The sequence below is a fragment of the Mastigoproctus giganteus genome, chromosome 1 (genome assembly GCF_048544385.1).
Source record: "Mastigoproctus giganteus isolate SK-2022 chromosome 1, ASM4854438v1, whole genome shotgun sequence".
NCBI classification, from domain to species: domain Eukaryota; kingdom Metazoa; phylum Arthropoda; class Arachnida; order Uropygi; family Thelyphonidae; genus Mastigoproctus; species Mastigoproctus giganteus.
In genome coordinates, this window is record NC_143575.1 from 89,192,573 (window position 1) to 89,205,179 (window position 12,607).

The window sequence follows — 12,607 nt, forward strand, 5'->3', positions numbered from 1 at the left end:
CACCAAGGCAGATGTCAACTGCAGTATTGGCAAAGCATCCACAATGTTCCATCAACTGTGTCCAATTTGGTCGACTACAGCACTATTGCTTTGCCAGCTATGATCTACATCAGCAAAACATGAAAGGTCACAGCACGAACAGCACATAAACTGAACATATTCCATCAGCAACACTTATGAAGAATACTCTGCATTAGGTACTGTAACCACATTACCAATAACAAGATCCTAAGAAGCAGCTTGCACAATGTGCAAGACACTGGTAGAATGCAGGATGCACTTTGCTGAACATATTCTATGCCTACCAGACCAGTGGCACACAAAGACCACAATGCAATGGATACCATCTGGCGGAAAGAGAGGCAGGCCAAACAAGACTTGGCGCATGAATGCATTGTTATCATGTGAGAAACAGGAGTCGCTCAGCCAATCGAGCCTGCTGGAGAACACTTGCTGCCCAATGTGCCCAGTTGGACCTAAGTCTAAGTAAGTCTGCTAAATATCCACCAAAGAAAATCTGTTGCTAGCTCTCTGGGAGGCATCCAGATCAACTAGTGTATAATCTTGCTGTCTTTTCTTCACCACCTAGTGACTAGATGAAATCTGAATAGTGTGTATGCAGGAAGCATTAGAGGCCACATTATGTCAAAGAACTGAGTCTGGGGCACCATATCCAAAAATTTCATTAACTCATACATTACCCCCCACCACCTTCTACTTTTACTTTAGCTGCTGAATGCATTCCAAACAGTCAAACTAACCATCACTGAAATATTCAAACTGCCATCACTAAAAAATGGCAACCGAACTTTAATGCTTCTAAATATAAGGTTGTATACCTAGGAAATCCAGGATTTACACACAAACTAGGGGAAGTGTAGTTAAAAGTGGTTCAATAAAAAATGAATTTCAGTTTACAATTCAGTCATAGAAGAAATTTTCCATGCAGTGTAAACAGGCACTAGCACATGATGTCCTACACATGATATGCGACTGCTGCAAATAGAAAAAGGATGTTTCTCTCCCTTTATATAAGATGGTGATACCACATTTAGAATACTGTGTTCAGGTCTGGAATTCACACTAAGAGCTTCTGGAACAGGTTCAAAGAAGGGCAACCAGATTGCTGGGGTGCACTAATTGACATCCACATGAAGCAGTTCAAAAGGTATAGGCTGCAAGTGTGGCAATTAAACACCTTAGGTGGAATCTGACAGAAGCACATAAGGCCCTAAATATAATCAGTAAAATGAACAAGTGAGTCATATTTTTCATTGATACAAAAGAGAACCAGCGGCACAAATATAAAATTTTGGGAAGGAACAGAAAGCTGAACCTCAAGAAGTTTACTTAAGGGAAGAATGTTGTTGCTCACTGGAATGAATTACTTGGTCTCAGAAAGTTTTTAAATTCTGTACAGTGGGATCAACTGACGATGTTACCAACAGTAAATTCTAAGTGGGAAGCATTCAAGGAATTAATCGTGGATGCTACTAAAAGTTTCATACCTATTAAGAAATATTGTTCAAGGTTTAGGCCTAAATGGTTATCTAATGAACTAATGAGACTCGTAACAGAGAATAAAAATGCATGGGATTCATATAAATTATCAAGCGACTCAGAAGCCTATGGCAAATATAAGCTAATCTGTAATCAGGTCACAAGGGAGGTTAGGCAGGCGAAGGCAGATTACAAGAAATCCTTGGCAAAAGATGCTAAGAAAAACAGCAAGGATTTCTTTACTTATATAAACTCTAAAAGGAAGGGGATGAATCTGATTGGTCCACTTGATATCGATGATTCGACTGTTGATGATCCTACTTAGATAGCAAACAAACTGAATGAGTATTTTGCATCTACATTCACACATGAGGAATTATTAAGGTTTGAAAATGGCAAAAGGTTATCAAATTGTAGCAGGATACTTAATAATTTTGTAATAACTGAGAGCAAAGTGGAGGAGAAATTGTTGAAGTTAAACATAAGAAAAGCATCTGGGGTGGATGGGATCTATCCAGTTATATTAAAGGAGGCGGCAAAGCAACTAAGCAAACCCTCAGCCATAATTATGAGAGCATCCTTGGACTCAGGGGAGGTTCCCACGGACTGGAGATGTGCAAATGTATCCCCAATTCACAAAGGGGGATCGAAGGGTGACACGAGTAATTACAGACCAGTTAGTTTAACTTCTGTTCCGGGTAAAATAATGGAGTCACTGGTTAAAGATGCATTGCAGGATCATCTAGACAAGACTGCAGCAATAATTCAGACACAGCATGGGTTTGTTAAGGGAAAGTCTTGTCTGATAAATTTGATAGGATATTATGATGTGGTTACAAAGGAACTGGATGCAAAAAATAATTTTGATATCATAAATTTGGATTTCAGGAAAGCTTCTGACACTGTTGTGCATGGAAGACTATTGTACAAATTGGAGCAGAATGGTATTAAGGGTAAGTTGCTTGCTACAATGGATAAAAGGATGGTTAAGTGGGAGAAGACAGAGGGTGGTAATCAATGGGTGCTGCTCTTCGTGGACTAATGTTATTACTGGAGTCCCACAGGGTTCGGTGTTGGGTCCACTGTTGTTTTGTATATTTATCAATGATATTTATGAAGGTATATCAGGCTTAAAGTCGAAGTTTGCAGATGGTACAAAGGTTGGCAGAGTTGTTAATGACAGTAATGGCAGTGTGCTACTGCAACAGGATCTAGATAATTTGGGCAGATGGGCTAAGAAGTGGCAACTGAAGTTTAACCTTGACAAAAGCAAAGTACTGCATATGGGTAGAAGTAACCCCAGAGAAACGTATCAACTGTGTGGTACTACACTTAAGGTGGTAGGAAATGAAAAAGACCTTGGAGTAATTGTGCAGTCAGATATGAAGTTTTCTGAGCAATGCAGACAGGCTGCCAGGGCAGGTCATGGGGTTTAGTCAATGATATATAGGAATTTTGTTAGCAGGGAAAAGGAGGTGATTGTCCCTCTGTATAAGGCAATGGTCAGGCCACGCCTTGAGTACTGCATACGGGTCTGGAGGCCTCATTTTAGGAAGGATGTCGATTTGCTTGAGCGTGTACAGAGAAGGGCAACAAGATTGGTGAGGGGAATGAAGGGATCCTCTTACCAAGAGAGGCTTAAGTTCTGCAAACTGCAGTGGCTGGAGACAAGGCACCGGCGCGGTGATCTGATTGAGGTGTATAAGGCCTTGAATGGGTTGAGCACGCTGAATTCTGATGGGATCCTTCCACTTGTTCAGATTACGAACCTAAGGGGGCATAAATTCAAATTAAGAAAGGACAGATGTAGAATAGATGTGTGGAAATTTGCCTTTAGCCAGCGGGTGGTTAATTGCTGGAACAAACTTCCATCTGTCGTTATGGAAGTTGATAGGTTAAATAAATTTAAGGAGGAACTGGACAGGCATTTGAAGGGAATGGTGTGATTTTTTTTTTTTTTTTGGCTGATGCTGCATAAGCTCATACACTTGCTTTCTTGCATCACATGCCACTACTACTACTTGCTCTAGCAAGTAGTGGTCAGGGTGGAGATTTTGATAACGGACAAAGTGGAATTGGATAGCCACTTTTTTGTGACAGGAAAGGTATGAGTGATGATAAATTCTACCCCCCCATTTGGCAGATATAGAAAAAATCTGCTTCCCTAAATCATTTAGCCATTATAATACTTAAACTGAAACAATTATATTGTCCAAACCGTTTTTTGCAAAGCTTCCTTCTAGTTCTAATTTTTATATGAATAAAAATTATGGCTAGAAGTAAGGTTTGTGTCTTCATTATAATATTTTTGATCAACATCAAACCTATTTTTCATGAATTTGCCCTCTTCGCATAATTATTACCTATCTGAAAAATGAACCAAGGAATCTACATAGAAATCTAAATATCATAATGCCAACTTCTGACTTGCAAAACGTTGGAGATCAAGTAAAGAGGAGGATAACAGGAATTGTTTTTTAAAGTTTGCACTACACTAGAAATCAATTTCACTTGATAACATGCATGTTAAAATACAGCCACAGGACGTTTCACTAAGCTTTAATAAAAAAGTTTTAAATTTTTAAATATACTATGCATTTTACACCTTTAATATTTATAAAAAAATAAATAAAGAAATATAATTCTATTGAAAATTACAGAAAATTATATTTTAGACATAAAATAGAAATATCAGTTTCTTATTCTGTTCAATTTTCCTCTATAAAATTAAGTGTGCAAAATTTCAAAAATTATATAAATATTATATACATTCAATGCTACTAGTTATTTCCATTTTGAGGTTTATTTCAAATTTGGCATGTTTCACGGTACACAAACTTTGAAAATTCATATCTTGCAGAGTAGCTACAATCTTGAGAGAATATCAGGTTTTGTGATCCCATCTTTATTAGATTAAAAAAAAAAAAATCTTTAAAAAAAAATCTTTAAAAAAAAAAAATTTTTAAATATACTATGCATTTTACACCTTTAATATTTATAAAAAAATAAATAAAGAAATATAATTCTATTGAAAATTACAGAAAATTATATTTTAGACATAAAATAGAAATATCAGTTTCTTATTCTGTTCAATTTTCCTCTATAAAATTAAGTGTGCAAAATTTCAAAAATTATATAAATATTATATACATTCAATGCTACTAGTTATTTCCATTTTGAGGTTTATTTCAAATTTGGCATGTTTCACGGTACACAAACTTTGAAAATTCATATCTTGCAGAGTAGCTACAATCTTGAGAGAATATCAGGTTTTGTGATCCCATCTTTATTAGATTAAAAAAAAAAAAATCTTTCAAAAACAACTAGGTGAGACTAAATATTTACTGAACTAGTGGGAGAAGAAAAACAAGTAACATGAAACTAGGCTTGACGTAGCCCAGTGGTGAGGAGCGCGAATGCAGTAGCACATGCTCTGAGTGGACCAGGGTTCAAGCCAGTGACTACTAAATACGATTAAAATTTGTATTGATTGATTTATTATAAACTCCACTGACCTAGTGGTCATGCCAGAGTATAAACAAGCAAAACATCAGCACTTGTTCAGTACCATGTAGTTGCAAAGACAGTGGCGGGTCACTTGACAGGTTCTCGCATACAATTTCTGTACAAAAACCATATAAAAATCACTTCAGAAACTATTGCAATAAAAATTTCGCCATATTTAGGAATGTAGAATATTTTTCAAATTTTTTAATCACTGATTAATGGTTAATGTTATTTTCAAAGTCACCTGTCAGGAAACTATCACTGGGCTAAATATTTGAAATTGTAACACTTCATTAACAGAACTACACTAATGCATGCTTTTTTTTTTTTTGTAACAAATGTACAAAATATGCAAACTTTGCTGTCAATGTTGTGGTACAGTGTCCATCAGCCCATCATCCATCTATCTGTTTTGACATTCATGATATACTGTCTCCATACTCATCTCAGCAGTTTTTTATAATTATGACCAATGAAGAAGGCATCTAGTACCAATTTAGCAATAGGAGAGGGTGGGTTTTGACATGTGCTTCTAAATTATCAACAATGCAGTTGGAACATATGCCATAATTTATTTTTTTAAATATATTTTTAATGATATTAGTTTTTAATAAACTAACTTTTCTTATTAATTCTTATTGCTTTTTAAATTGAGAGAGGTATCAATCCCTGGGTTATAGCACATACATTGTTGAAAATAAGAAACGTGTAGAATAAAGTTTGCTTTTTTTATGACTAATTGAACAATTATGGCAAACATTATTCTAGGTGTTTATTATACATTCATTAACAAAAATACAAATTTACACTTTTAAATTTTGTAAAAAAAATCCAATTTTAACATAGCTCTTGTTTTTTTTATGGGAAAAAAAAAAGAGCCAATAGAAAACTACATTACTGCAAAAGCTGGAGAAACTATGTTACAATCGTGAGACGAGGAAGCCATTAAATAGAGTCAAAAAGATGGATCTTCTGTCATAAACCTGGAAACTATGAAAGAGTCTAATGCATTATTATGCTTTATCTTATATGCAGAAACTGTTACTTAACAATATATATATATATATTTTTTAGTTCTATTGATATGTATCTGACTGGTACATGTGAATAAATTACAGTCCAGGTTAATAATCTTCCTAAAACTAATACAGTACAACCTCGATATAACACACCTCTCCATACCACGGCTTTGGACATACCATGGATATGATCATTCCTCAAAAATGAATTATGGGGAAAAAAGTATGTTGAAAGAATTACAATTTCATATTGTAAACTGGGGGAAAAAAAGTAATAAATATTGTACATACCCATATCTACTGTACATCCTACTACCGTATTTCCAAGAGGGGAAAGTTAGCTAAAAATTGGCTTATATTTGCTTCAATATATTTGATATTCAGTTGCAGAGTAATTTTTGCAAACAACAGGACTCCTCAGAGACTAATTACTGTAGACACCCAGTTTCTCCCCTCAGCTAAAGATGCAATAAAAAAGTATTATCAGTGAATACTAAATATAACAGTTACCACTGGAGAGGAATAGGGCTACCATTCATCAAGTGCATTACATTAGTTACAAATTAAATTTTTGTAAACAACACCACATGACATACTTGCTTTAACTAGATGTTACATTTAGGATTGCAAAAACTACTAAGGGCTAAACTAGACAAAAATATAAGTGAACTGACAAGTGATTTATGAAGAAATCACGTGACTTCATTTCAGCACAGTGATAGGCTGGACAGTTTGCTTTTGATTTAGTTTTCTCAAAACACAAATTAGCATTAGTATTAGCAGAGGCATACGATGCAAGAAAGCAAGCTTATGCAGCATCAGCCAAAAAACACCCTTCCATTTCATCCCTCCATTCATTCCAAATGCCTGTCCAGCTCAGCCTTAAATTTATTTAGACTATTAGCTTCCACAACAAAAGATGGAAGCCTGTTCCACCAATCAACTACCTGCTGGCTAAAGCCAAATGTGCATGCACATCTATTCTACAACTATCTTTCCTCAATTTGAAACTGTGCCCCCTCATGTTCTTAGTCTGAGCAAGACTAAGAATCCCATCAGCATTCAGCTTGCTCAACCCATTCAAGGCCTTATACACCTCAATCAGATCACCTCGCAGGTGCCTACTCTCCAGGTGCTGCAATTTGCAGAACTTAAGCCTTTCTTGGTAAGAGCACCCCTTTGTTCCCCTCACCAATCTTGTTGCCCTTCTTTATACTCGTTTTAGCAACTCTACATCCATCCTAAAATGAGGCCTCCGGACCTGTACACGGTACTCTAGGTGTGCCTGACAATTACCTTGTATAACGGGATTATCACCTCCCTGTCCCTGCTAGCAAAATTCCTGTATGTCATTGACAAGACTCCATGAGCTGCCCTGGCAGCCCGTCTGCACAGTTCAGCAAACTTCATATTTGGCTGCACAATTACCCCCCCAAGTCTTTTTCACTTTCCACTTCCCTGAGTGTAGTACCACACAGTTGGTACGTTTCTCTTCGGTTATTGCTACCCATATGCAGTACTTTGCATTTGTCAATATTGAACTCCAGTTGCCACTTCTCAGTCAATTTTCCCAACTTATCTAGATCCAGTTGGAGTAGCATACTGTCATTACTGTCATTAACAACACTGCCAATCTTTGTATCATCTGCAAACTTGGACATTAAACCTGATATACCTTCATCAATATCATTGATAAATATACAAAACAAAAATAGGCCCAACACCGAACCCTGGGGAACTCCACTAATAACATTTATCCACGAAGAGCAGTGTCCACTGATTACCACACTCTGTTGTCTCCCACTCAACCATCCCTTTATCCATTGTAGCAGCTGACCCTTAATACATACCTCTCCGATTTGTACAGCAGTCTTCCATGTGCAACAGTATCAAAAGCCTTTCTAAGATCCAAATATATGATATCAAAATTATTCTTTGCATCCAGTTCTTTTGTGGCCACATCATAGTAAGCAATCAAAATGGTCAGACAAGATCTCCCTTTGACAAACCCATGCTGTATCTTAACTATTACTGCAGTCTTGTCTAGATCATCCTGCAATGCTTCTTTAACCAGTGATTCCATTATTTTCCCCGGAACACAAGTTAAACTAACAGGTCTGTAGTTACTTGTGTCACCTTTTGAACCTCCTCTGTGAATTGGTGATACATTTGCACACCTCCAGTCCATGGGGACCTCCCCCTGAGTCCAAGGAAGCTCTCATAATTATGGCTAAGGGTTTGCTTACTTCCTTTGCTGCCTCCTTTAATATAACTGGATAGATCCCGTCCACCCCAGGTGCCTTCCTTATGTTTAACTTCAACAATTTCTCCTCCACTTTGCTCTCAGTTATTACAAAATCACTTAACTCCCTGTTAGTGTTTGATAAACTTCTGGCACTCCTCTCATTGAATAACTCCTCATGTGCAAATGTAGATGCAAAATACTCATTCAGTTTATCAGCTACCTGAGCATGATCATCAATAGTCAACCCATCTATGTTAAGTGGTCCAATCTGATTCATCCCTTTCCTTCTAGAGTTTACATAAGTAAAGAACTCCTTGCTGTTTTTCTTTGCATCCTTTGCCAAAGATTTCTCATAATCTGCCTTCGCCTGCCTAGCCTCCTTTGTGACTTGATTACAGACTAGTTTATACCTGCCATAGGCTTCTGTATCGACTGATACCTACAGGCCTGACTTAGCCCAGTGGTCAGGAGTGAGAGTGCATAACACGCGTTCCTTGAGTGGACCGGGGTTCAAGCCCGTGACTACTAAATACAATAAATATTTGTATTGACGATTTATTGTAAACTCTACTGACTTGGTTGTCATGCCGGAGTATAAACAGAAAATTTATTTATTTTATATGCATCCCATACATTCTTCTTCTCTGCCACTAGCCTCATTAATTCATCTGACATCCATTTAGGCCTAAACCTTGAACAGTATTTCTTAGTTGGAATGAAAAGCCTAGTAGCCTCCAAAATTAAGTCCCTGAAGGCTTCCCATTTAGAATTCACTGTTGGTAACATCATCAGTTGATCCCACTGTACAGAATTTAAAAACTGTCTGAGAATTCTAGTCACCTTTACGAATGCAAAAGCCCTTCCCTTTAGCCTTGATGGTAGTTACATCTTTAAATAATTCCCACATCGATACATTGTGATCACTGTCGCCCAGTGGTTCCTTTATCTGCAGATTCTTAATGCATGAAGAATCACTACTGATAATCAGATCAAGAGTATTACTCCCTTTGGTTGCCTCTCGAACATGTTGCTGTAGAAAACAGTCATCCAATAAATCCACAAAAGTCTTGCTAGTGTGTGAGTGATCAACCCACAAGTTCCAGTCAATATCTGGAAATTTAAAATCTCCCATCATAAGACATTCTGATTTACTGGTCCACTCTATTTCTCTGCACAATTGCTCATTATACTCATCAGATTCATTAGGCCTATAACACGCACACCTACTCTCATTTTTCCTTTCCCAGTGCTTATTTAACACCAAACAGACTCAACACTGCTTTGTCCACCAACATCAATTGGATGTACTTCCTTAGATTTTATGTGTTTCTGAACTAACAGCATAACCCCTCCTCCCTTCCTATCCTGTCTATCCTTCCTATACACACATTGTACTCCCCAAATTCCAACTCTGCACTGCCTATATCTGTGTGACACCACGTCTCTGATATCCCAACAATATCTGCGTTTGATGTCTTGACTAGCACTTCAAGCTCATGAAAATATTAACTATACTCCTAGCATTGGTGTACATGCAAGTATACATGCACCTGTTCCTGCTCCTAGCCACCCTAACACAGCCCATGTATTTACTTGTTCCACTATGACTCCCAGCAGTCCTGGAAATCTCCATTACCTTGCTTTCCAGTCTGCTGCCCATTCTAATAGAAGCAGTACTTGGTGGCTATCTTGACCTGGCTGCTTGGATTGATGTGGAAGCTTCAGCTGTGCATTAACTGGGCAAGGAAGAAATTAAAACCTCTGAACAATGGAAAGACAATCGACAATAAGAAGGCCAGTGAAGGGGAGTGACTCAGAATATAAAGCAGATGACTTGTAAGGAAACAGCGCCAGAAATTAACAAAGTGCTTGAAAACATTAATGAGGTGATGGTATGGTTAGAACATCAGAGTAATAGTGAACATCATCTTCATTTACTGTATCTCCCCACTATTAAGAATTATGTACTGAAAAAACACTGTCATCAGTTCCGGCAAACTAATTTACATGACTATTTCAGAATGGATGCTTAAAATACAAGTCCATAACAGCATTGTTTTTAGAAAAATATATATAGAATGATATAACCTTTAATACTTTGTCTTTTAGTCTATATACTCAGAAAACATTCGTAAATAAAGTATTTATTTACTAAATAATGTGTAAATATGTTAAAAAATTAGAAATTTTTTTCAGCTATAATGGGCTTCGCTTATAATGCAGGTATTAAAGTTGTTGCCTGGCACCCATGTTACAACGAGGTTGCACCATACTAGAAATTTTTCATAATTTTCTTAAGGAAAATATATTAAAGATGTACTAATTTCAAAATCATAATATAATAATGAAATACCATTTATTCATTGCCCTATTATTCACTGTTTCGCTTACTCACTGTCAACATAATGTACATGTGACCAGCTCATTAATATTTTAACTCACACTCATCAGTTCATTTGGAAAAAAAAAAAAAAAAAAAAAAAAAAAGAATTTCATTCTCACAATGTGGCTTGCAAATTTTCACTGCTTTAATCTAGCCTCACTCATTCGTCTAAATGCTACACTTATTCACTGTTTCTATCTAACACTACTTACTTGGTTACAATTCTTAGATCTAGCATCTTACAATTTAATACTTACATCACAGCTGTGCATTTTTGTTATTATGCATTCTGTTTATTTGTTGTTTTCACCTATCAGGAAACTATCACTTCATTTGGTAATGAAATAACTGATCATATTCTGGTAATATGCCCCTGTTGAGACAATACTGGAGCATATCTGAAATAGATATACTCCTGCAGTGAGCAATGAATACAGGCCCTCAAGTACAGGAAGGGCAATAAGACATTAGGGAACTCACTGGGCAGTCATTATCTTCTGTACAGAGGTCCATTAGCTCTTATATATAATACTGGTCCCTTCAAAATGCAGGACAATGTTTCATTTTCCATGAGCAAATTGTTTTCCTATCTTGCACTTCCTGTCCTTGTCTATGTGCATGTGTTTCCATTAGAGTAATGACTTTTAGTGTTTTTGCCCATTTAATTACTTTGCAGTGATTTCAAAATTAAAAAGTGATTATCATAATTCAGGTAAATAAAGAGCAAGAAAACCTTTAATAGTGGAAATAAAATTAGATTGAAAGATTGCCAAAAAAATGGTAAAATGTGTTGCTGAGATTGCCAAACATAAAGGCCTGATGTAGCCGAGTGGGAGTGCAGTAATATGGGAGTGCAGTAATACATATGTATTTGAGTGTACCATGGTTCAAGCCTGTGTGACTGCTAAATATGGTTAATGATTGCATTCACCATCAAAATTGTACACTTATCTGACCTAATGGTCATGCTGTTAACAAACAAGAATTCCTCCAACAACAGCAAGCAGCGTAATAAAAGAAGCTAATAAATATAAATATGCCAAAACTGCGATTTCTTTAACTCTGGGCAGCTTTATAGGTTTTTTTCATTTCTGATCAAGCTGGCAGGAATGTAACTCCCAGTACAACGAATACAATATTGTAAAACAAATCTACATATTGATTTTATGCAAAAACAGATCCTGATATTTATATCATTATTTGTTGAATTTTTAAGTAACAAATTAAAAATAAACTGTGCAATCCTGTATTAAAACCTGACAATTCATAAAATTTTACAAATAATGCACAACCAAAATGAGAAAAGTAGCCTTACAAAACATAATTCTGATGTAAGAGAATGTTACCTCATCTAGAAGCACAAATGCTGGAGCTTTCAGTATAGTCCTTGCTATAGCAACTCTCTGTTTTTCTCCACCACTTAGTTTTAAACCTCGCTCTCCTACCACAGTATCATAACCTAGATGAAAAAGTTAACCAAACATGAATGAAACTATGCAACAGAAAACAGCACTTTCCATTATAACTAATAATAAACATTTAATTTTTATGTGTAACAACACAAAAACAAAAATATTCATACCTTCAGGAAAACTTAAAATCTGGTTGTGAATATCAGCTGCCTCTGCTGCCTTTTCCACTTCTAAATCTGAAGCTGCAACTCTACCATACCTGATATTATATCTATAAAATAGATTATAAAAAAAAAGTTAAATGGTTAAAATTAAAGACCTTAATGCATTTTTAAACAGAGATAACATAAATAAGTTAAACTAAATTAATCATAATATCAAAAATTTATCTGATTAGTATTCATATATTTTCATCGCTATCAACCTTGACTTTTGGGTGGGATCAAATTATTATTTTAATGGCAATGAAGCTTGCTGCTAATATCCATATCAAATATTTACCTATAGAAGAGAGTGTGTGTGAATGTTTACAGACCAACCT

The 12,607-nt window shown here is 36.1% G+C and overlaps 1 protein-coding gene across 1 annotated transcript in view; it reads right to left on the reverse strand.

Moving 5' to 3' along the window:
• Hmt-1 (ABC transporter ATP-binding protein/permease Hmt-1) overlaps window positions 1-12,607 on the reverse strand; it is a 257,181-nt gene that overhangs the window by 33,777 nt on the left and 210,797 nt on the right. The window contains exons 17-18 of the mRNA XM_090380934.1: window positions 12,237-12,337; window positions 12,001-12,113 (exon numbers count right to left, since the gene is read on the reverse strand). Of these exons, the coding sequence (XP_090237060.1) occupies window positions 12,001-12,113; window positions 12,237-12,337 (214 nt within the window). The remainder of the gene's footprint in view (window positions 1-12,000; window positions 12,114-12,236; window positions 12,338-12,607) is intronic.